Source organism: Panulirus ornatus, chromosome 7 (genome assembly GCF_036320965.1).
Source record: "Panulirus ornatus isolate Po-2019 chromosome 7, ASM3632096v1, whole genome shotgun sequence".
Classification (NCBI taxonomy): Eukaryota; Metazoa; Arthropoda; class Malacostraca; order Decapoda; family Palinuridae; genus Panulirus; species Panulirus ornatus.
This window is the reverse complement of record NC_092230.1, coordinates 23,472,290-23,499,174: the sequence shown is the minus strand read 5'-3', so window position 1 is coordinate 23,499,174 and position 26,885 is coordinate 23,472,290. Positions and strand designations below refer to the sequence as shown.

The 26,885-nt window shown below is 47.2% G+C and overlaps 1 protein-coding gene across 6 annotated transcripts in view; it reads right to left on the bottom strand.

Moving 5' to 3' along the window:
• The window catches only part of Snrk (SNF related kinase), an 852,818-nt gene that overhangs the window by 552,563 nt on the left and 273,370 nt on the right, over positions 1–26,885 (bottom strand). Inside the window, exon 2 of one of the 6 annotated variants that reach the window (XM_071663336.1) lies at positions 17,077–17,542. The exons of 4 other annotated variants lie outside the window; for them this stretch is intronic. In XM_071663336.1, coding sequence (XP_071519437.1) covers positions 17,077–17,200 — 124 coding nt within the window. In that variant the 5' untranslated portion in view covers positions 17,201–17,542. Of the gene's footprint in view, positions 1–17,076; positions 18,291–26,885 lie in introns of those variants that run through there. One more of the 6 variants, XM_071663337.1, reaches the window with a different exon arrangement.

Here is a 26,885-nt window from a genome sequence, read left to right as displayed (position 1 = left end):
CCCTGCGTGTCGTAGAAGGCGACTAAAAGGGAAGGGAGCGGGTGGCTGGAAATCCTCCCCTCTCATTTTTTCTTAATTTTCCAAAAGAAGGAACAGAGAAGGGGACCAGGTGAGGATATTCCCTCAAAGGCACAGTCCTCTGTTCTTAACGCTACCTCGCTAACGCGGGAAATGGCGAATAGTTTGAAAAAAAAAATAAATATATATATATATATATATATATATATATATATATATATATATATATATATATATATATGGGTTTTCAGAAAAGAAGAGTGAATAACAAGTAGTGGTGATGTGAGAAGGAGATGGAGTGAGTATTTTGAAGGTTTGTTGAATGTGTTTGATGATAGAGTGGCAGATATAGGGTGTTTTGGTCGAGGTGGTGTGCAAACTCTATCCATAGCCCACGCCTCGCAACCATACAACATTGTTGGAACCACTATTCCTTCAAACATACCCATTTTTGCTTTCCGAGATAATGTTCTCGACTTCCACACATTCTTCAAGGCTCCCAGGATTTTCGCCCCCTCCCCCACCCTATGATCCACTTCCGCTTCCATGGTTCCATCCGCTGCCAGATCCACTCCCACATATCTAAAACACTTTACTTCCTCCAGTTTTTCTCCATTCAAACTTACCTCCCAACTGACTTGACCCTCAACCCTACTGTACCTAATTACCTTGCTCTTATTCACATTTACATATATATATATATATATATATATATATATATATATATATATATATATTCATAATTACCCCATGCCCAATTTCTAGGAAGGAGGCCTTGTGTCATTCACAACCTTATTAAAGACTCCTGTGATACCGGCAAACATCTATCAATAACAAGAACAACGTCTGGGGATAACGGTACGAGCTGCAACCCAGGGACGCCGTCTGGCCTCCCGGAGGACGAGAGATGACCCAGTGAATCCACCTTCTTTCATTCCCTTCCAAGACTGACAAGACCTCAAGAACAGCGTATACTCTCCTTAACTCCTGAGAGTTGGGATGACCAAGTATCAGTAAAGTTTAGTGAGATCAAGATGTTTTGGAAGGAGGCAAGTAACGTGCGTAAAACAAGAGACCAAAGTGGGGAACATCGGTGAAGGGAGCAAAAGGGGTCGTAGTAACAGATAGTGATCAAGCGAAGAGGACACGGATTGATGGACTGATTGAAGGACTGTTGAATGTGTTTGATAATAAGGTGGTGGCATATGTAGGGTGTTTGGGCTAGGGTGGTATGCGAAGTGAGAGAGTCATATAAAGACTGGTTAGGTAAGAGAGAAGTGGTGAAAACCTTACGTAAGATAAAATGTGGCAAGGCGGCTGGAGTGAACGGTATAGCAGTTGATTATTTTACGGAAAGGGGTGACTGTTATTGATTGGTCAGTTAGGATTTTTAAAGTATGTAGGGATCATGGTGAGGTGCCTGAGGATTTGGGGAATGCATATATAGTGCCACTGTTTAAAGGGAAGAGGGATAAAGAAGTGTTCAAACTACAGAGGTATAAGCTTATTAAGTGCACCTGGTAATTTGTATGGCAGGGTAACGACTGAGAAGGGTGAAGACGTACAGAGCATCAAAAGGAGAAGACGAGAGTGGCTTCAGAAACAGTTGAGGATTTGTGATTCAAGGTGTAATTTAGGTGTTCGGTTTAAATAAAGTGTGCGAGAAATAGAGATACAGATGGATTTGTATGTGACAATTATGGATATCGAGAAAGTATATGAAGAAGCAAAGCTGCTAAAAGCATTGACAAGTGAACGAGAAGCAAGACAGGAGAGTGAATGGCTTCAAGTAAAGGTTATTCCGCGACAGAGGTGAATGATGTCAACTTGGTGTTTAATTTGCTTATAAATAGGATGGTGAGAGTGGTAAATGCGAGAGTCTCGGAGAGAGGGGTTAGCATGCACTCTATAGGATATGAGAGGGCCTGGGCCAAATGAGGCAGTTGTTTGCGGATGATACAGCACTGGTGGCGGATTAGAGTGAGAAACTGCACAAGTTGGTATCTGAGTTTGAAAAAATGTGTGAAAGGAGGAGGTTGAAATTAAATATAAATAAAAGCAAGGTTATTAGGTTCATCAGGGTGAAAGATAGGCAGCTGGGGTGTGAATTTCAATGGAGAAAAATTGGAGGGAGTAAAGTTTTAGACACCTGGGAGCGGACATGTCAGCGAATGGAGCCATGGAAGCGGAAGTGAGTCAAAGGATAGGTGAAGGGGCGAAGGTTCTGGGAGCGCTGAAGAATGTGTGGAAACAGAGAACGTTATATGGGAGGGCATAAATAGGTATGTTAGAAGGTATAGTAGTCCCAACAATATCGTATAGATGCGAGGCGTGGGCTATATATATGGCTGTGTTGAAAATTAAATGTTTGAGGACAGTATGTGGTGTGAGGTGGTTCGATCGAATAAGTAATAAAAGGGTAAGAGAAGAGCTGTAGTAATAAAAAGGGTGTGGTTGAGAAGGCTGAGGAAGGTGTGTTGAAATAGTTTGGACTTATAGAGAGAATGAGTGAGGAAAGGTTGACAAAGAGGATATATGTGTCAGAAGTAGAAGGAACATGAACGGGGTGGCCAAACTGGAGATGGGAGGATGGAGTGAAAAAGACTTTGAGCGATCAGGGCCTGAACATGTAGGAGGGAGAAAGGTGTGAATGGGATAGAAAGAGTTGGAACGATGTAGTATAGAGGGGTCGACATGCTCTTAATGGGCTGAACCAGGGCATGTGTAGCGTCCATGGCACACCATGGAAAGGTCTGTGAAGCCTGGATGTGGACAGGGAGCTGTGGTTTCGGTGCATTTCACATGACAGCTACAGCATGGATGTGAGCGGATGCGGCCTTTCTTCGTCCGTTCCTGGCGCTGCCTTGCTAACGCGGGAAAAGGCAATCAAGTATGGAAGAAAATCCTTCCTAAATCATCTACCTTACCGTGAAATGTTACTAAAGAAATCACTGTAATCTGACAACAGTAGAGACCTTTAAGAATCGTCAATTCCTGGGACAACTTTGTAATACTAAATCTAATCCAAGTACTTGAGGGGATTGAGAAATGTCATCTTTACAGAACTACCAAGAGATCAACGGTACTTAACCACTGCCATAACCAGAGAACTACGAAGCGCTTGGGAACGAAAGACCGTAATAAGCAAGCTGAAAATCTTACGTCATTAGATGAATTATAAGAACAAAGTATATATATATATATATATATATATATATATATATATATATATATATATATATATATATATATATATATATACATATATCAGGATATCGTCAAAATACCATTGTTGAATGCAATGGCCGTGTAGATGTTCCGACTGGACCAATGATAGTGAGGTTATCATGGTTGGAGGAGTGACAAACACAACAGCCACACAGGTGAGTGAGGGTGGAAGGAGAGGAGAAAGGGAGAGTGAAGCAACAACGTTACCGTGGCAACACACACACACACACACACACACACACACACACACACCTACAACACCAGCCAGCCCGCCAGCTTATCCACAGTGATGGAGCAGCCATCACCCACCCCACCCCCAACCGCTTACTTCATCATTCCTCTACCAAACCACCACCCCTAACCGCTTACTCTATCACTCCTCCACCAAACCCCACCCCCAACATTCATCCTATTACAGCTTACCCAAATCCCATCACTACAACATCACAGTTTTACCCCAACATTCCACCTTTCACCTTATCTCCTCAGTACCGGAGAGCTCATCTCACCCTCACCCCATCACTCCAACGCCGCATCTCACTTCAACCCCACCACTCACCCCACCTACACCTTATCCTAACACTCCAACAATACACCTCAACTCATCCCTATCACTCAACCCATCACTCCAACGCCGCATCTCACCTCATCCCCACCACTCAGCCCATCACTTCACCACCACACCTCACTCCACCCCCATCGATCACCCCATCACCAAACCTCACCCATCACTAACCCACCAACATTTCCACTTCAACGTCCCACCTCATAACACCGTCTAAGCGAGATCTGAAAATGCAAATAAAATCCTGACATTGCATCCGCGTTCCTGCTCTGGTTCCTAAAAGATGTTAAATTTATTTTACCATTTGAATTTGTAGTACAAAATATGAATCAATACGTGTTAGAGTAAGGACTGAAGATACTTAAGACCTTAATAACCCTCAAGGTTATAATGACCGATAGAAGGTATGGCGAGAAGTAGGAACCATGGCACCGTGTTAGGGATAAGCAGCGCCTCTGGTATTACCATGACACTTCTGTAGGAAGCTGTTTCCCCACACTCACACACACACAAGACTAGAAAGTTACCACTAAGTTGCTCCTTAACCCTGGCGGGAGAGAGAGAGAGAGAGAGAGAGAGAGAGAGAGAGAGAGAGAGAGAGAGAGAGAGAGAGAGAGAGAGAGAGAGGAGGTTGTGAGGCACGTACCGACTCACTCCTGCGAGCGGGTGAGGATGAGTGAGTGAGGCAGGGATGCTCGAGCGATGATCGCGTCACGGTCAAGGGCTGTGGTGGAGAGCACTGTCAGGCCACAGTGTCCTCGCCTGTCTGTGTTATCACACCGCCCTGGTCGGTTCAGAGGCTCTCGTACCATACTTCATGACACTGGATCATCCTCATGCACGTTCTATTCATGTGTGTGTGTGTGTGTGTGTGTGTGTGTGTGTGTGTGTGTGTGTGTGTGTGTGTGTGTGTTTCCGGACTCCCCCTGAAGAGGTCACACCGCGAGTGAAGAGTAACCTTTAGCGAGGCTGTTATCAATGGGAGTACAAAGTCTCGGTCAAAGAACTTCTCCCTCCCAAAGAGTCCAGACTTCCCTGCCGCTGGACGAAGCGCAGCCTTGGGTCCCAGAAGCCTTAACAAGGAGGTCCTGGGTAATTCCAGGACTCTCTCACACAGAGAAGTCTTGGGGGAAATATATATAAATAAATTTATCAATATATATAATTCATAATTATCCAAGGACCAATGTCTATGAAAGGGTTCTGGTGTTACCAAGGATACTTCCTACAGCCTCCTGTAGCCCAAGGCTGCGCTACTTCCAGTGGCAGGGGAACGCAGACTTCTTTGAAATTAGAAGTTTTTTGACGAGACTCTAGTCCCAATGATACAGCCGAGCTATAGGTTGCTTTTCACTCGTGGTATACCTTCGAGCTGGAGGAGTCCGGTAACACCAAGTCACTTTCGACGAGGGTGTGTGACCAGAGTATAATCTCCTCGAAGAACGTCTCACTCCGATGGATTCCATCCTTTCCCTGCTACTGACTGTAGGGCAGCCTTGAAGCAGCAGGAACCCTTGGATAAGGGCTCCCCGAGGTTACATAATAATAGTAATATAAGATCACGAAGAAGGTTTACAGACTCCATGTTACTTGGACATGACGGAGGGAGGAGGGGTGGAACAGCGAGGCTGGGAGGTAATAGTGGTGATGATGATGGTGGTGATGATGACAGTGGTGGTGGTGGTGTTGGTGGTGGTGGTGGTATGAGGGGTCAAGAACCAGCAATAAGAGACACACAGGCCCTTCCAGATCCCTGATCATCATCATCATACATTACCCACTTGACCTCAGGTTGGCGACTCCCGCCTCACATTACCTGTGGAAGAGAGAGAGAGAGAACACGTCAGTACCTCACCACAGTGACAGTGTCGCGTAACATCCTCCCTAGTGTACTACAATGCACGGGACACATTCCCTCACCCTCCTACAGAACAATACATGTAGCGTTATACATAATGAACACACGCCATGGTTGGTCTGTCTGGCTAATAGCAAGACATCTTGCAAGGTGTCTGAAATGTGTATCAAGCATTGACATAGTACCTGGCTACCGCAGCCTTGAGTGCGACGGTACACGAACCTTCCACTTGACCCAATAAGGGTCGTGTGCCGTCGTGCTCAAGGGTCGTGCCGTCCTATTCGAGGATCGGAATGTCGTGTTAAATGATCGTATCGTCATGCTCAAGGGTCATAGCGTCCTGCTCAAAGATTGCAGTGGTGTGCCTAAGGATCGTACCGTCGGACTCAAGGACCGTACCTTCATGCTCAAGGACCGTACAGTCGTGCACTCAAGGATCGTACCGTCACGCCCAAGGATCGTACCGTCATGCTCGAGGACCGTACCGTCGTGCGCCAGGGGCTAACGAGCAGGTGCAGCTGCATCGGACCAGTTCCCGTGAAAAGTGTATTGAAAGTGAGTGGGGCGGAGCGTGACCCTGGTAATGACCCCATTATAACTTTGTCAATCACCTGGAATAATGTAGCATGAGCAGCGTCCCCCTGTGGCTGGCACACCCACCTCCCTCTCTCACAGCCCCAACCTGTCTGGCCGGCGCTGATAAATCCCAACTATAAATGATCCCTCGGCCGCTATTGACACCTGCATCACTCACACTCTTAACTTATGCATAATGCTGCGTCCCCAGCCACAAAATATTTGTAAGTGTTATTGATCGGTGTTTACGTAAGTCTTAACCTGGATTTTATGTGCAGGCTTGTCGCTACCTCCTCCGACCCAGTGTGTGGTCAGACAGGATATCTTTGGCCGCGGTCCATGGACCTCTCTCTCTCTCTCTCTCTCTCTCTCTCTCTCTCTCTCTCTCTCTCTCTCTCTCTCTCTCTCTCTATCTATCTATCTATCTATCTATCTATATATATATATATATATATATATATATATACATAAAATGCAGCTTGGATGATCAGGTAGAATATATACACGTTTTTTCCCCCTGGTTGACCCAAAACATTTATACTATCTGTCGGTACAGCGTTCAAGTCTTGCCCCCCCCCCCCGGGTTTTCAAATAACCTCCCAGTTTCTAATACCTACAGGTGTTGGCGTGTGGCCTCCTCCCACGTCTAGAGCTTCAACTATACTATATAATCTCACAGTATGGATCTGGGAGGTTGCCTATCACGATGGGGCTGTTACCTATATACCGTGCTGCATGGCTCCCATTCGAGGACCAGAGAGGCAAACCCTGCACGACCGTAAGTATTTGAGCAGCTTCGAGTCCTGACCAAGTCAGTGGGGACTGTGGCAGATCTATCGATATCTCCCAACATTTAAGACCCCGGGGTTGGCACACACCCGCATTCTCGTCTCGAAAGTATAATCGCTGAGGTCAGTTTTTCCCTCTCGTCTCGACGGTTCGCAAAATCTCCAGCCTGCCACGTTGATGAAGATGCGATACTGACACACATGTGCTCCCGGGAGGTAGAGTCATGGGAAATAACAATTCTTGAATCTATCACTCCTTCTTGTGTGACACGATGATGATGTTCGCTTGTCTTGTGTGTTCTGCATCAACTTGTGGCACACCGGATGACTTGACTGATTTCTGTGTTGTTGCTTATAGTCTCTGTCTATTATATGCGAGGTCTTTGACACCCAGTTCGAAGCTGTGGATTACGTTCTGCACCTGTCAGATCTTGACATGAAAGACGGCGCAGGTGTCTGTACACCTCACTAAGAAACATAACTTCTTCCTGGGTAAAGAAGTCCTGCACTCTGGTGTACAATGTGTTGTGATGAGTGGGGGGCAAGACACAGGCTGGTGTTGTACAGTATTGTGATGTGTGGAGGGCAAGACACTGGCTGGTGTTGTACAGTGTTGTGATGTGTGGAGGGCAAGACACAGGCTGGTGTTGTACATTGTGTTGTGATGTGTGGAGGGCAAGACACAGGCTGGTGTTGTACATTGTGTTGTGATGCGAGGAAGGAGAATGTTCTTGTAATATATCACCTGCTGGTCAAGCAGTTCACAGGAGGTCTTCACTGCTTATGACGAACAACGGACGGACGAGGTAAAGTTAACGAGGGATCGACAGACAACGGAAGGACGGTATTTAGTTAACAGACGATAGACGGCCAACGGAAGGACGACACAAAGTTAAAACACGAAGGACGGGCGATATAAAGTTAACACGTTAACCGAACAACGGATATACGATACAAAGTCAAACGGACGAGGCATGGACGAGGCACGGATCACGGACAACGGACATGAAACGATCAAACCGGACTAACGGCGCATCGGGAACGATAACAACCCAACCACTGGTGCCTTAACGAACCCAGCCGAGCTACGACCATACATCCACGCCCGCCAGTCATACAACCATACGTACACCCGTACAATAACGGTGGCCACACATCCCACGTGCACACGAGAGAGTCTTCAACAACCAAGCAACGCATCTCCCTAAGGACCCCCTCCTCCCATCCTCCTCCTCCCATCCCATACACGGTCGGGAATGAAACTAACGATGAAAAATAACGCACACGATTATTCGAAATACCGAACACTGTACAGACACGAAACTTTCCCGCCATCACGTTCGGGGCCTAAGACACCCCCACTACCACCACCATCCCTAATGGACACACACACACACACACACACACGCACACCACCCCTCCAGCAGCCACCACAGTGCGTAAAGTTCACAATCAGCCGCCACAAAGTTCATTACCAGCGCGTGAACTTATCAGCGGGGAATCAACTCGCCCCAACAACATTTTCCAACTCCAACAATTTCGCCCGCATGCTAGGGCGAGGCGGGGCTGCCATAAAGCAGCTGGGAAATTATATGGCGATAATGGTACATAACAGCTGGGAAATTATACGGCGATAATGATACATAACAGCTGGGAAATTATATGGCGATAATGATACATAACAGCTGGGAAATTATACGGCGATAATGATACATAACAGCTGGGAAATTATATGGCGATAATGATACATAACAGCTGGGAAATTATATGGCGATAATGATACATAACAGCTGGGAAATTATATGGCGATAATGATACATAACAGCTGGGAAATTATATGGCGATAATGATACATAACAGCTGGGAAATCATATGGCGATAATGATACATAACAGCTGGGAAATTATATGGCGATAATGGTACATAACAGCTGGGAAATTATATGGCGATAATGATACATAACAGCTGGGAAATTATATGGCGATAATGGTACATAACAGCGTTACTCCATGCACTAATAAGACAAACACAAAACCTAACCCTACCCTTCTCGTTAACCCATTCCTAACATATTCTGCCGCCCCATTACTAACGTATCCTGCCGCCCCATTACTAACGTATCCTGCCGCCCCATTACTAACGTATCCTGCTGACCCATTACTAACGTATCCTGCTGACCCATTATCAAACCCCCATTACTAACGTATCCTGCCGCCCCATTACTAACGTATCCTGCCGCCCCATTACTAACGTATCCTGCTGACCCATTACTAACGTATCCTGCTGACCCATTATCAAACCCCCATTACTAACGTATCCTGCCGCCCCATTACTAACGTATCCTGCCGCCCCATTACTAACGTATCCTGCCGCCCCATTACTAACGTATCCTGCTGCCCCATTACTAACGTATCCTGCCGCCCCATTACTAACGTATCCTGCCGCCCCATTACTAACGTATCCTGCTGACCCATTACTAACGTATCCTGCCGCCCCATTACTAACGTATCCTGCTGACCCATTACTAACGTATCCTGCTGACCCATTATCAAACCCCCATTACTAACGTATCCTGCCGCCCCATTACTAACGTATCCTGCCGCCCCATTACTAACGTATCCTGCTGCCCCATTACTAACGTATCCTGCCGCCCCATTACTAACGTATCCTGCTGACCCATTACTAACGTATCCTGCTGCCCCATTACTAACGTATCCTGCTGACCCATTACTAACGTATCCTGCTGACCCATTACTAACGTATCCTGCTGACCCATTACTAACGTATCCTGCCGCCCCATTACTAACGTATCCTGCTGACCCATTACTAACGTATCCTGCTGACCCATTACTAACGTATCCTGCTGACCCATTACTAACGTATCCTGCTGACCCATTACTAACGTATCCTGCTGACCCATTACTAACGTATCCTGCCGCCCCATTACTAACGTATCCTGCTGACCCATTATCAAACCCCCATTACTAACGCATTACTAACTTATCCTTCTGTCTCATTATTAATGTAACTTGCTACCCCATTACTCGCATATCCGGCTACACCATCACTAACGTATAACAACACTTGCTCCGTCACCAACGCATCCTGCTCGCATGGCATGACTAACTTTGTCATGTTATCCCATTATCAACCTATCAAGTTACCCCATCACTAACCTATCACGTTACCCCATCACTAACCTATCACGTTACCCCATCACTAATAACCTACCACGTTACCCCATCACTAATAACCTACCACGTTACCCCATCACTAATAACCTACCACGTTACCCCATCACTAATAACCTACCACGTTACCCCATCACTAATAACCTACCACGTTACCCCATCACTAATAACCTACCACGTTACCCCATCACTAATAACCTACCACGTTACCCCATCACTAATAACCTACCACGTTACCCCATCACTAATAACCTATCACTTTACCCCATCACTAATAACCTACCACGTTACCCCATCACTAATAACCTACCACGTTACCCCATCACTAATACCCTATCACGTTACCCCATCAGTTGTACCCTATCACAAGTAAGGGATCACAACAGGCGCATCCGATTCCAATTCCAGTATCGTCGTTACAGCAGTGTTTGATCCTCCTCCTCCTCCTCCCCAGGTAGGCAGGTATGTACAAGCATGATGTAGTTCAGTTGAGCGTGTCACGTGTCCTCACGCACACCCAACACATTAGATTTACACAATGACACACGTGCCCTCCACACCAGACATCTCATTCAATATTTACATAACCCCCTCCCCTATTTGACATTTACTTCAAATATTCGCATACCTTCTTCCTTATTAAGGTCTTATTTCAATATTCACATACCTTTCCTCCCTTATGAAGGACTTGCCTCAATATTCACATACGTTCTCACGTTTTGAAGACATATTTCAATATTCACGAATATTCCCTACTCAAGACTTACTTACAATATTTACAAGCATTCTTGCCAGATTAAGATATTTACTTAAAACATATATCCTCGCCTGAGATATTTACTTATAAACATACAAATGTCCTCGCCTACTCAATACATACACTGTAATATTCACTTATATGCATTTAAATGTCCTCACCCATTTAGCACATATGTTAATCTATCTAAATATATCCCAGCACATTCAAGGCATTTACATAAATAGTAACATACCTCCTTCCCTATTTAAAACTTTACTTATAACATGCCAGTCCACCAAGACCTTACAGACGTGCCGCGCGTCTCGTCCCGACTTGTGAGCCATAGACGTGACCACTCATAATGAGGACTTGGTGCATATCCTCCCATGACTCTATACTTTAGTGACAGAGAAGACGTTTCTGAATCATGCAGGTGGACCTTACGTATACCTCATGATGGCGCCGGAGGTCTTCTACCTCCCCAGCTGGGTCTGAGACCCTACCTTACCTTAAGTATACCTTACGATAGTTTCGGAGGTCTTCTACCTCCCCAGCTGGGTCTGAGACCCTACCTTACCTTACGTATACCTTACGATAGTTTCGGAGGTCTTCTACCTCCCCAGCTGGGTCTGAGACCCTACCTTACCTTACGTATACCTTACGATAGTTTCGGAGGTCTTCTACCCCCACAACTGGGTCTGGGACCTTACCTTACCTTACCTTGATGGTTTTCGACCCACTCCTACCCCTCACAGATAGGTCTGGGACCAAGTTGTTCCCATTCTCATTCACAATACCAACTGAAGCAGAACACTGAACAACAGAAGAGGAGAGGAAGTGCAGATTAACAAAAGGAACAGCGAGTCCAGTCATGGAATAGCCAGGAAGTTGGAGGAACACCTGGGGCAGTTCAGGTCAAGTCGAGCGGACAAGCAAAGTAACTTCATAATAACGGAACAAGAGGGATGTCAGGGAACACCGGAGCAACGACGGAACACATGCACACGTTTGGTTCTAGTGGAACAGAAGAAGGAAAATTTACGCAGAAACAAACGAAAGATAGGAAAAATAAACAAATAAACCAAGACTTTGACGATCATGAAAAACCAGCTGGATACGTATGAACCAGCTGGAGAGTACGGAGGAAGTAAACCGCTGGTGACCACTTCAACTATCCAGGAACACCTGGACAGCTGAAGTCACAGCTGGGAAGGTAACCGCTTCAGTGCTGGCCACGCGCACGACAGGACGACTCCTGAGCACGACGGCACCGACCCTCGGGTGCGATGGCCTGGGTGTTCACGAACCACCTGGCAGGTAAAACGGCCAGAAACAGGTGGTCAGACACAAGACAGGAAATGGACGCACGACCAAGAGGGGGGGAGAGCGTGTACCAGACAAGCACACAACTGGTTGTTGAGATGCGACCTGCGGGAACAGACAGACTGTGAGATCAGATTCCTGCCAGGTTAAAACTCTGACCCCAGGCCGAGCTCCGGGGTTCGTGTCGAGCCCCTGAAAACCCGAGGTGAAGTTATCCCTTAAGGAGGAATATAAATGATACTCCTCACACCCCACTAACAGCCGGGTGGTTAACCACTCGAACACGACAGCACGATCCTTCAGCGGGAGGGTACGACCCTTGGGTACAATCGTCTGGCCCTTGACCTTTCCTTTAAGGGTTAGGGTCACGCCCTAATACCCAAGGGTCGTACTACGAGGGGTTAAGAAACGCTCTGTGAACACCACACACACACACACACACACCACGCGCTCCGACCGAGGCGTGCGGGGCGGGACATTACCCAAGAGGCAGCACCATACACCACTGCTATCATGCACTCAGCCGACACTACCAGCCTGCTGGATCACGTCATCCAACAAAGGTTAACCGTTGCCTCACTCGCCACGGGCGTTCACTAACTCCTGAACTTTGCTCTGCCATTAACCGACACAAGAAGCTCTTCTTGCTGAGGCGGCGAGTGTGGCGCGGGTTATGCACAGCAATGGCAGTGGAGAGGATGGCTGTATAGCACTGGAAAGAACAAGTGTATAGCAACTGGTAGAACGGATGTAGAGCACTGGGCAGAGCGGGTGTATGGCACTAGGAAGAGCTTGTGTAGAGCACTGGCAAGAGCACGAGGTAGAGCTAGTGTAGAGCACTGGGTAGAGCACGAGATAGAGCTAGTGTAGAGCACTGGGTAGAGCACGAGGTAGAGCTAGTGTAGAGCACGAGGGAGAGCTAGTGTAGAACACTGGGTAGAGCATAAGGTATAAAGGATGTAGAGCACCGACTGGTTATGGCAGTTCATGCCTAACCATCACCCAATGTGTGACCGCTAGTGAGGGTTACGTACACATTCGTCCGTGCGGCTGTAAATACCAACATGATGCAGCTACACATATCATTATGTGAATCATCACGACGTAACTCACACATACTGAGCACACAGCGGGTGATCCTGAACACGACGGCACGACCCTTGAGCACTACCGCACCACCCTTGAGCACTTCGGTATCAGCTTAAGCATGATGATATAACCCTTGAGCTCTTAGGTTCGACCTTGGGCATTACGGTACGACCTTTGGGCACGACGGTGCACCCTTGACCATTAAGGTGCGACCCTTCAGCACAACGGTACCAACCTTGAGCAGTTCGGGGCGTCCCTTTGAGCGCGACGGGTGTTCAAGGGTCGTACCGTGGTGCTAAGGCGGTTCAACATTTCTAATACCTCTGACAGCGACCAAAACCTACCAGTAGCCAATCCAGACATGCAAGGTGTGAGGTGGGGAAGGAGGAAAGGAAAGTTGAAGTGTACAGTACTGGCGGAGGGGGGTCAGAACACGGCTGGGGGAGGCAAAGTTCAGGCAGAGAGAAGGTCAGGAGGGGGGTCAGCTTGGGAGAATTACCACACCTGGACACACGTCTCAAACACACAAACCCCTGGACACACTCCACACACATGCATACACCTGGACACTCTCCACACGCATGCATACACCTGGACACACTCCACACACATGCATACACCTGGACACACTCCACACACATGCATACACCTGGACACTCTCCACACGCATGCATACACCTGGACACACTCCACACACATGCATACACCTGGACACACTCCACACACATACATACACCTGGACACACTCCACACACTTGCATACACCTGGACACTCTCCACACACATACATACACCTGGACACTCTCCACACACATACATACACCTGGACACACTCCACACACATACATACACCTGGACACACTCCACACGCTTGCATGCACCTGGACACACTCCACACACTTGCATACACCTGGACACACTCCACACACTTGCATACACCTGGACACACTCCACACACTTGCATACACCTGGACACTCTCCACACGCATGCATACACCTGGACACACTCCACACACTTGCATACACCTGGACACACTCCACACGCTTGCATGCACCTGGACACACTCCACACACTTGCATGCACCTGGACACACTCCACACACTTGCATACACCTGGACACACTCCACACGCTTGCATACACCTGGACACACTCCACACACTTGCATACACCTGGACACACTCCACACGCTTGCATACACCTGGACACACTCCACACGCTTGCATGCACCTGGACACACTCCACACACTTGCATACACCTGGACACACTCCACACACTTGCATACACCTGGACACACTCCACACGCTTGCATGCACCTGGACACACTCCACACACTTGCATACACCTGGACACACTCCACACACTTGCATACACCTGGACACACTCCACACACATGCATAAACCTGGACACACTCCACACACTTGCATAAACCTGGACACACTCCACACACTTGCATACACCTGGACACACTCCACACACTTGCATACACCTGGACACTCTCCACACGCATGCATAAACCTGGACACACTCCACACACTTGCATACACCTGGACACACTCCACACGCTTGCATACACTTGGACACACTCCACACACTTGCATACACCTGGACACACTCCACACACATGCATAAACCTGGACACACTCCACACACTTGCATACACCTGGACACACTCCACACACTTGCATACACCTGGACACACTCCACACGCATGCATACACCTGGACACACTCCACACACTTGCATACACCTGGACACACCACCCACAACATACATCTGGAACACAAAAGGAAAACAATGGCACGGTCACATAGATAAAATTAATCATCCACAAAGAGGACTAGTTTCATGGCTTGCAGACTCCCCTGGTGTGTGTGGCCAGGCCGTATGTTTTCGAGGGGCCAGCTCTACCTGGAAAACATCTAGTGAGACCTGGTGAAATCTTTGGAGGTCTATCTACCTCCACAGCCCGTGCCGGGCCAAGGCTGTTGGAAGCCGCAGCCCACATAAGCCCCCACAGCCTGGCTGGTACTCGCCCAATGCACTCATGAACTTCTCCTCTGCGTATCCCATGTTGTGTCTGATGATAGCAGGCAAGGTGTGGAAGGTGTTGGAGAGTCTTGGGCCCTGATGCCCTAATGCTTAAGGTGTTCCAGTCCCTCACCTGTGACCTCTCACCGGGAAAAACGATGCGAATCCTTGTCTTTCCTACACTCATAAATGATATCCTGTTGACCATCCCTGCAGGAGGGAGGTACGTCGACGACAGCACAACAGCGCCTCCAACAGCATCACCATTCAAAACACCCACAACAACTTCCAGGAAAATGGGTCACAGTCATCAACGCGCCCATCAGTCAAACTGAGACCATAGCCATGCACGACAGCCTCGCCTCCGACCCTTGCCCCACTCTCCGCTGCCTCACAAGGCCCCCCCATAACCCCTGACCAAGCTCCTCAGTGACACTCTGGACGATAAACAAAACAGTAAAGAAGACATCAGCGCCATCACGACAACGAAATCCTCCAACTATCGTCCGTAATGCCACGTCGACGCAAGACACTCGGATTTCCACCACAAAAGAACATCGAGACAGCTTTTAACTCACCTTTGCCTCCCCCGGCTTGGTCCTCCTCCCTGTCCACCACACAACAGGAGCTACCAGAGAGGGTTAAGGAAACAGCCCGTAGGATCATCCTTAGAGTCGCTCTTACACCACCTGAGGCCCCTCAAGACCCCTGATCCTCCTTTTTCTCTCTCGCCAACACCTGGACTTTACCTGGCAGCCTGAGAAGAAGCTACTGCACCAACCCCACCACCGTCACCTCCTGCCACCTGAGATCCCCCCGTCCCTGAACTGCAATTCGGCGACGCAATCGCGTACGGTCCATCCTGTCTCGTAGCGACAGCTGCAAGAGTCAGGTCAAATTATGAATATCCAACAGACTTCTCTCTCCCTCCATGTTTGTGGAACAACTGTCAGTTCGACCCCCCATTCTTTATAACTCCACTGTCTTTACCGTGAGTGTTCTACTCGTTCTCAGCTTCTGGTGGCTGTTAACGCATTAAACCGGCCATTAACATTATCATTATTACTATCACTACTATCATTATCATTACTTATAATTATCATTCATATAACAACTGAAAGATACACAGATCATTCACACATGTCCTATAAGCGTCACCGACACACACACACACTCACACACACACACACACACACATACACACACACACACACACACACACACACACACACACACACACAATATACAGACGTGTTCCTCCCTCCACCAAGAAACAGAGGGCACAATCATACATCACCTCTGTTCACTGTACCACGTGGATATCACCCCAGGGGTGCCCCACCAGCCAGCCTCCTCTGGCTGAGGACAGAAGGGAAAAAAAATGGGGGAAAAAGAAACTATGTCTCTCAGATTCCTCTTGCAGACTGGATGAAGAAGGGCCGGGGAACGAACCAATATCTGGAACGGCCAGGTGAAGGAGACGACATGTCAGGAGGTAGTGGAGAGAGAGAGAGAGAGAGAGAGAGAGAGAGAGAGAGAGAGAGAGAGAGAGAGAGAGAGAGAGAGAGAGAGAGAGAGAGTGTGTCTAACTACGAGCCGTACCTCTCCTACTTACAAGGATGGAACGGTACACATATACAAGTGTGCCATGAGTGAGGTACACACCTACCTGCTCTGAAGCTGATGGTGGTTGTGGTGGTGGTGGTTGTAGTTGTGGTTGTTGTGGTGGCAGTGGTCGTCGTGGTGGTGGTGGTGGAGGAGGTGGTGGTGGTTGTCATGGCTTTGCCCCTCATCTTCTGTCCCCCGGTCTAGGTGGGAGGGAGGGTGTGCGTCGGCACCACCCTCACGCTCGTCCTCCACTCAACAACACATACACTAACCAGCTGACGCGACTAACTACCCAACCAACCAACCAACCCACCAACCAGGCTTGCCGTGGCTGGCGGCACCAACACTGCCGAGGGCCACAGGGCCAGCTCTCCTACCTCACAATCTAAGGGGGTGGGGCCAGTGTGGCACGCATGTCACCTCCTCCAACACCAGGTGTGGTTGAGCTTAGGAAGCATCATAGCGCTCGACGCGCTGCTCTCAACAGGAAGAACACGGGAGGGGGTCACTTTGCACGTGCTACACACCTGGAAAAGCACCATCCCTTAACATACATGTGTTCACTGCACATATAATACGACTCGCTTAATACACGTGTGATAACTGCACGTATAATAAGACTCGCTTAACACACGTGAGTTCACTGCACATATAATACGACTCGCTTAACACGCGTGTGATGACTGCACGTGTGATACGACTCGCTCAACACACGTCTTCACTACTCCCACCGAGTCGATGGCTACCAGGTATTATGACCTCAGACAACGCCAAGGTATAGCAACTACGAGGATTAAGTCAGGTGTAACATGAGTGGCGTGACGCGCCTCCCTCACTCACGGTATATCCACCTCCATCGCAACCCTCACCCCAGTACTAACTCTGCCCAAGTGATGATATTCTATCATGCAAAGAAACTCCGTAAGAAAGCCAACCTCACAGCTACCCCCTCTCTCTCTCTCTCTCTCTCTCTCTCTCTCTCCCACCTACTCCAACAACCGTGGAGCTCATCATTTCCCCCTCAAATGTAGGGCTAACGGTTACCACCGCCATCAAAAAGTATGGCTCATCACTACACCATCGTGGGCCAGGTTAACCGTTGCCCCATCAAGAGCTGGGCTAACCCATCACAGCAGCCGGGGCTCATCCTTGCCCCATCGAAGCAGCCACCAGGTCCATCAAGTCTTCAACCGAGGAGCCTGGCTCAATACTACGCCATCAAAGCTGCAAACCTTAACACTGCCCCAACAGAACAACGGGACTCACCAATACCCTAACAGAGCAACGGGACTCACCAATACCCCAACAGAGCAACGGACCTCATCAATATCCCAACAGAGCAACGGACCTTAACAATAAATACCCCAACAGAGCAAAGAACCTCACCAATGATACTCCAACAGAGCAACGGAACTCATCAATACCCCAACAGAGTAACGGAACTAATCAATACCCCAACAGAGCAACAAACCTCACAATACTCCAACAGAGCAACGGAACTCATCAATACCCCAACAGAGTAACGGAACTAATCAATACCCCAACAGAGCAACAAACCTCACAATACTCCAACTGAGCAACGGAACTCATCAACACTCCACCAGAGCAACGGACCTCACATATAAATACCCCAAAAGAGCAACAGAACTCACCAATACCCCAACGGAGCAACAGGACTCACCACTACCCCAATAGTGGAACGGCGCTCACCAGTAGCCCAACAGAGCAACGGGACTCACCACTACCTCAATAAGGAACGGGACTCATCACTAACCCATCAAAGAACCTAAGCTCACCAGCATCACCATCACAGACACATTGATCAATAACTTACGTTCACCACCATCATCACCACAACACCAAGGTTCATCTCGAAGTCTAATCACCCAGACTCATCAGTGGGTCATCACGACCACCACTCACCAGTGGGTCATCACGACCACCACTCACCACTGGGTCATCACGACCACCACACATCACAACACCACCACCACGAAGGCCAGGGTTCCTCACGTAACCATCGCATCATCTTGCATCATCGAAACATTCACTCAGTCGCTTCGGCCACCATCAACCACCATCACAGCAGCCGATCCCATCACCACCCCATAACCGGTATGAACAATACCCATCACGGGAACACTGTCACCCCATCATTATCCCATCACAACTTGACAAGGGAACCTTGACTAAAACCCTCCAAAGTTGGTCTGGTCCAAAGATGACGAAATTCATGCCAAGTAAACGCAATGACGATGGGAGACACAGGAAAGAGGCCAAGATAAAAGTATTATCCAGCAGGAGATAAGCTGCAGGAATGTGTGTGTGTGTGTGTGTGTGTGTGTGTGTGTGTGTGTGTGTGTGTGTGTGTGTGTGTGTGCGCGCGCGCGCGCACTAGACTCGGGAGCCGACAATATACAGAGTCTGTCTTAACACGTCCACCTCATGAGACAAACTGTCTCGTGACTCATGAGAGAACTGTATTTAAGTACTGTACAGATACAAGGAAATGTTCAATGAAACATTGAAATTGTACGGCAGGGCAAAACTAGACTATGGCTCTAACATTCAATCACCACACTGAAAAGGGGGAAAGCAAACATCCAGAAGGCAACATAATCGGTACGGTATGAAGAGAGAGCGGATTTACAATTTGTCCTAACATGAAAGAGAGAAGAGTAATGGGAGAACCTGCCCAAAAACTTTCAAGTTTCTGAACCAGTTCCATCAGGTTGACGACAAACAGATTTTCGAAAGATTGGGGGAAAACAATGGTAATCAGAGACCTTAACAAATAAGTTAAAAGGAAACATGTTAAGAGATGTATAGAAGGACTTCGGTAGTATCAGATCAATCCACGAAGGGAGGAGGTGATGTTAGTGTTAACAGCAAACAAAAGGTTAACAAAGTGCTATGGCAGAAAAAAATAAAAGATCAAGTGATGAGGATCCACAGCACAGAGCCCCCTCCCTCCCCGTGCAGGTACAACAAGTAAAGACATATACGTAATCACACAAGAGCCAGGCGGGCAACCACTACCCTATCCTAACTCCGGTGTCATCACTAACCCCATCAATGTTGATGACATTCACCCCGGGTGATTGGTGCAAAGTCATCAGACGAGACACGGTGTAAGAAGGCCTCAGTATTACCGAAGAGGCAACGAAGCGACAACAGTGTGTGTGTGTGTGTGTGTGTGTGTGTGTGTGTGTGTGTGTGAGACTCGGGAGTCGACACTGTGCCAAACCTGTCACTTGGGCTCCACATCAGGACAACCATAAAGGAGTCAAACTGTCAGTTGGCAAATATCTGAATATAGTTTTAGCATTATGGATCAGGAAGTGTCCGGCAAGTTACTCAACACGTGTATATATATGATGGAAACCACAATATGCTTAAGTCTAGTCGTCGTACATAATGAAAAACAAAAATCTAACTGAAGGGGTCCAGAGGAGGGCAACAGAAAGGCCTGGAGACAATATAGTTGCCCATCATGTAGGAGAGAAGAGCGAGGGGTGATCTGATCACATACTTTCAGGTTTCTAAATCAGCTGGAAGACGTCAGCAGGATAAGTTCTTTGTGGGATGTCGTGTCACAACCACCGGACGACTCAGCAAAGAAGCCAAGAAATAAAGCCTTTCAGAGAGGCTGTGAGGAAGCAACGCCTCAGCATCAGGGTGGCAGATGACTGGAACAAGACAACTGACGACATGGTAAATGTTGACACAATAAGTAAGTCGAAGAAGATGAGTAATGGTAGTGAAGTTCAAGAGATGGGGGGCCCTGCGAGTGTGAAACTCCTTTCCCGTACAGTACAAATAGTCAAATTATGAGAGCAAGGCACAACATGAGGTCTCACCACCACCACGCCATCACAAGAGCAAGGGGGGCCATCAATACCCCCAATAACATGAACAGCCCCCCCACCCCACAATTGTCTGCCAAGGGAGATAGAAGAATGAGGCATGATGACCTCACCACCAACTTTACGATGCCGGCAGCGCACAGTTCTTCAAGAAATGCCAGGATACAACAACCCTAGGCCATATCAGGCCATATCATGAAATCTAGAAACTCACTTGTAAAAAAAAAAAAAAAAATGATGTAAAGAACTACCTTTACACTCTAGGAGTAATGGACGAATGATATAAACTGACTGAGATTACGGTCAATACAAACAACATACGTCAAAGATGTGTATACTAGCAGAGATGGTTCGAGGGATGGGTTCCCACGAGTGTTAAGCTCCCCTACCCGTATAGAACGAATGGGTAACTGACTACAGGACACAGCTCGAGCCCTCCCCATCACACAGCAGTGCACCAACAGCAGACAAGAGCACCCAAGACCAGCTCCCACCTTCTGGACTAGATCCGTCGCATCTACGGTACATGGAAGAAGAAGAGGAGGAGGAGGAGGATACCAGTGGTTTGAAAAGTATCATTTCACTGTGACACAGATGTGTAGTGCTGGCCAGGGACTCCATATTGAGGAAACGCTGTTAAATATGCTACATATTTCTAGAAGTCATTTTACATATCAAAAAACATTTACGGACAAATTAATCAGCTCATATTAGGTAAATGAAGCATATAAAGCAAAACACGAATGAAGTCTAACGATGAATAAAGAGAGAGCTATTATGGCCAGACACCAACGCCATCAGTCATCAAGTGCTTGACTCTTGTTTCAAACTTTTCCGACTGATTTCTGCCTTCATCGTACACAAGCCTGATTGTGAACATTATGAACTTAAGCGAACGAGGCGCAAGTGAGATTCTGTCTCAAGTTTTCCCCTCACTTTTAACTGAAAACTTTGAGTATGTGTAGCGGCGAGATGACTAATTTGTTATCACTATTCATGTTCAACTGGGAGAGACTTTCACACTCGTGTTGCTCCCATCTTCTTAACTTTGCAATATTACGTTAACCATCTTAGGCCAAGGGAGACAACAATTCGAATACAAAATATAAGGCCAGAGAGAGAGAGAGAGAGAGAGAGAGAGAGAGAGAGAGAGAGAGAGAGAGAGAGAGAGAGAGAGAGAGAGAGAGAGAGAGAGAGAGAGCCGAGAATCCCCTGCCACCGTAAGGATCGAGAAATTGCAGGCGATAATCAACAAACAGGATGAAAAGTTATGACAAACGTTTGATGAGGAAATTAAGATAGTGAGAAATCAAATCAACAGATCATGAAAGGTGTCATTAACTGGAATGTGAATCATGAAAATGGGAAATATAATCAAGAGAGCGTGATAAAATGAGAGCAATTACAAGAATGGAACTGGAATGTTGCCAGAGGGAACAAAGATGCATCCAGTGAAGTCAAAGACAAAGCACACCAGGGTCTGCCTGCTCTGTATGTCCCTGGGACACATCTCCAAAAGGAAATAGCAATAACAAGAGAGTCCAGGGACTACAGAAAATGGAGGACAGGGAATGAGAACACATTCTGAGACTCGGCTACAGAAACAGAGGGGGGACTGACTAGTACATAGAAACCGAGATCCGGGAACAAAGAGGAGGGTCGTACGTAGTACAGAGAGCGTAATGTTCACTACTGGGGACAGAACAATCACGTAAGTACGTGGCTCAGTTTCATGGAAGAAGGTTTCCATGTTCAGCGGATAATCGGGGGAAAAAAAAGGAGGAGGATTTTCGAAAATTTCCGAGGAACGGCTTAGCTATATAGGGTGACGAATCATTATCTCGGGACCCAACCGACCAGTGTTTTGCACTACAGCCAAAAGTAAAGACTTCAATAAAGTGACACACACACACATAGACATAAATAGCTCGTATATTTTGGTCTGCAAGAAGACCCATATTCCAGACAGGGTTCGAAGAGAAGAAATGCCGATTAAAACCCTAATGAAGGCTATAAACATACCAAATGCAATTTCCGAGATAAAACAACGTGATCCTACCATCAAGAAATAAGGGAACGACCCTGATGATCACCTTCAATACGTAGTTTTATTGACAGGAAGTGGAAGTACTTCCCCAAGCTCATCAAAAGCGTACTAACAAGGCTGAATTTTCTGTTTGGTAGAAGAAAAAAAGAAAAAGAATACAACAAAGAAGGCAACAAACTGGAGACACCAAAAGAGGCAAGAGAGGAGAGCAGCCACATCACTCCCTGAGAGAGAGGAGAGCAAGGTCAAGTCATGTGAACGTCAGGTTAAACATAGTGTATGCCAATGTGGGTGGACCGGTGGGGTATGGAAAGGAGCTACAGTTCTTGGACGACCAAATTTGGGGGAAACCTGAAACTGTGTGAGCAGCGGAGAGACATGTTATCAAGGAGATAAGATCTGACCTCGTCTCAGTGGACGGATACTTGATAACACGGGAGGGATATGGCACTCTTACTAAAGAACACGGGAAGGATATAGCCATCTTACTAAAGATCACCATCAAATTTCAGGCAATACTGATGGACGGTCCAATCACACAATGCATCATTACAAGAGTAACCGTAAGAAGGGTAGGCATGGTGGTGCTGACCAAACCACCCACGATTCTAATAAGACAGAACAAACATAGAATAATAACAAGAAGGGGCAATCAAGACGCCGTGGCAAGCAAGTCGCACACTCCTCGCAGATGACAGAGTTCTAGTAATGGCGGAGTTCATTAATAAATCAACACACTGAGAGAAATTTAGATTCTCATGGAAATGGAGCCTTGAAGACAAGTTTTCTAATTTGAATACGGGGAATTTGCATGTGCTATGCACGTCATTGAGCACACTAAAATCCGAGGGGTTGCTGAGCCCCAATCATTATCAATGTTATCTTTACATACAACAACATAGAAACTAGAAAAAAAATGAGATATGATACAACTGGGAAAAAAAAAGATCATGTGATGTTTGAGTACAATTATGCGGTTAATGTGGACACAAAAAAGAACAGAGAGGACACTACACTGAAAGTGATGATATGATCATGTAAATTAAACGAAGTAAAACGAATTCTTTCGAAATATAAATTGGGAAATGGAGTTCTGTGAAGCCTACAATGAAAGGTAAGACCATGGGTACCTTGAGCAGCAAAACAGAGAGGGCAGGTTAGAAAGATATGGTTCAATAACAGATATAAAAAGAAAGCAAGGAAGCGCAGGGATGTGCTTTGGAGTATATGTAAGCAACACAACAACCCGCCAGGATCTGAGAGGTATAGAAAAGTGAGGCATGATAAGGAAGGAGCAAGCAACTGGAAGACTTTGAAAAGAATATTATACACAAGACAGGAGAGTAGCCACAACTTCTCCACGAAATCTTCATCAAGAGAACACGGTCGGTTGAGGAGCAGCCAATCCAACTACAAGATTCGTTGAGAGAGTTGTAGAGGACGATGTAATTACTATATATGAGCAGCTCGATAACAAGCTTAAAGCATTTTCATGGTGGAAGACACTACAACCACAAAACCAGCGAGATGCAGTGGGAAACGGGGTCTTGGAAAGCACCGAAACAGCTTGAAAAGGCATTTTCAGATTATCAAAGGGCCTGATGAGGCTTCTCAATATGCGCTGCAGATGTGTGCAGATGAATTTGCCAAGCCAGTTCAACAACTGTTCAATATGTCACTGGGAGAGGGAGTTGGGCCAAGAGGGGGTAGAATGGATTCACTATCATGCCTGTCTTTGAGAAAGGAGATTGGGAAATTGTGCTTAACCACAGACCAATCTCTCTGACCAGTGTGGTCCTGTAAACATAAAAAAAAAAATAATCAGAAGGTACATGTACAATTACCTGTACAGGATAAACTACCAGAGTGAAAGAGAGCGCTGAACAAAGAAATTGAGGTCATGCGAAACAAACCTTACAGACTTCTACGTGAGAACGAGCTCCGTTTTTGACAAAAGAGTCGGCTGGATGAGCCGTGTGTTCCTGGACTGCCTGAGAGCACTTGGCACTGTACAATATAAGGTGGAAGGTTGAGAAACTGGATCTTCAGGCAGGAATAAGGGAGGGGGAGGAGACTCCTTAAATGGATAGCAAATTACCTAAGTGGAGGGAACAAAAGACTATGTTAGAAACGCCTCTTGTGCAGCGTTGCGGGTCACCAGTGACGCGTCGCTGGACTCGGTTCTGGGACCATATCTCTTTCTATGTAAATCTATGTAAATGACTTGCCAGATGGGCTGGACATACCTGAATATGTTTGCTTTTTTTTTCCCCTGGAGATTCCAATCACGAACCAAAGTGTCCACATCAAGCCCGGGCCTTAATTGAAACATAGAGAGGATTATGAAAGGGAGAAAGAGGAGACGAGGGAAAGTGTTTACTAATATTAGAAGAAAAGAAAGACCTGTCTTTTGAAATGTGCCAGGTCATAGTTGTCAGGAAAGACATGAGGGAGTAGAGAGTTCCAAAGCTTCGAGGTGTAGGGAAAGAAACAGTCACCAAGACGGCCCACTCTTGAGTTCTAAACGGCCACACAGCAGCTTACCGAGTACGGCCTGGTCTAGCTAGTGGTGGGGGGAAACACAAGCAGCCAGTTCTCGGAAGCAAAAACCAAAGCAATACCTACAGAAGAGGGAAAGTGAACCAACATTGCGACGTTGGGCAAGTAAGTCAAGTTTTGGAGTCTGCCTGCTTTCGGCTTAACTTTGTCAAGCAAGGATGCAGAGCATCAACCACACCACAGACGTGAGAGCAGTAACTCCATACAAGGAGGAATCAATCCACTGTATAAACGGAGCAATGGCAAGGTCATGAAGGAAGCAGGGAATGATGAGGATTGCGACTTACGAGGAAACTGAGACAAATGGGGAGTGGTTCTGATACTTGGCAACAACCAACCCTAGCAAATGCAAAGTAATGAAATGGGATACGGTGGGAAAAGGCCTCAACACGATCATCATGCTGCTGAAAATACGTTGCTGGAATGTTGGGTGTGAGAGGGACTTAGGGCCGCCACGGCTCCACTTCTGGAGACCTATAATGGAGACATCACAGTCTGCTTGGACATCCCACATACGGACAAAACTATGATATGCTTCTCATGTTTGGTCATCGTAACCTAAAAAAGCACACAGAACTAGCAGGGAAGATCCAGAGAGCAACAAAGATGGCATCCGAATTGACACAACTGAGTTACAGTGAGAGGTCAGAGGCCATAAATTTGCCCACAATGAAAGAGAGAAGAGTAGGGGGTAACTTGCCCACAACCACCTTCAACTTCCTAAACCAGTTTGATGACGTCGACTGTGATTACTTCCTCGATAGATGCAACACAGAGCAATCAACCAGAAGTCGCGAGGAACTAAGAGGGGAAACTTGTGCAGAAAAACATTTAGGAGAGAGGTACTTTTACATCACCAGTGTGGTGGGTGAAAGTTACCCGACGAAGCTGTAAACGCTGACAACATGCAAAAATACAAGAGTTTATCATGAAGTTGAAGAGATGGGGACCCCCCCCCCCCCAACGAGTGTAGAGCTCCCTCCCCGTACTGTACAAACAGGTAAATACAAATAGGTCATTCCAACAAGCAAAGGTCATCAGTACTACAGCGCCAAAGCTGGGGTCATCACTGCCCTATGACGAGAGGCGGGCTCATCATTACCCCCCATGACAAGGGCAAGACACCAACATCCCCCATCACTACCCATCACACAAGAAAGGCACCACTACCCCATGACAGAGAGCAATACTATATATCTGTTGTCCCCATCGCAAGAACACAGCTCACTGCTGACCAACACAAGGGCGCTACTGCCCCCATCACAACAAAGGGCACCACTGCCCCATCAGAAGACCACAGCTCATCACTACCTCATCCACAGTGCCGATCTCACCACACTACTCCATCATACCGGCCGGGTTCACCACACAAGCCCAGCCTCACCAATACCTCACCGC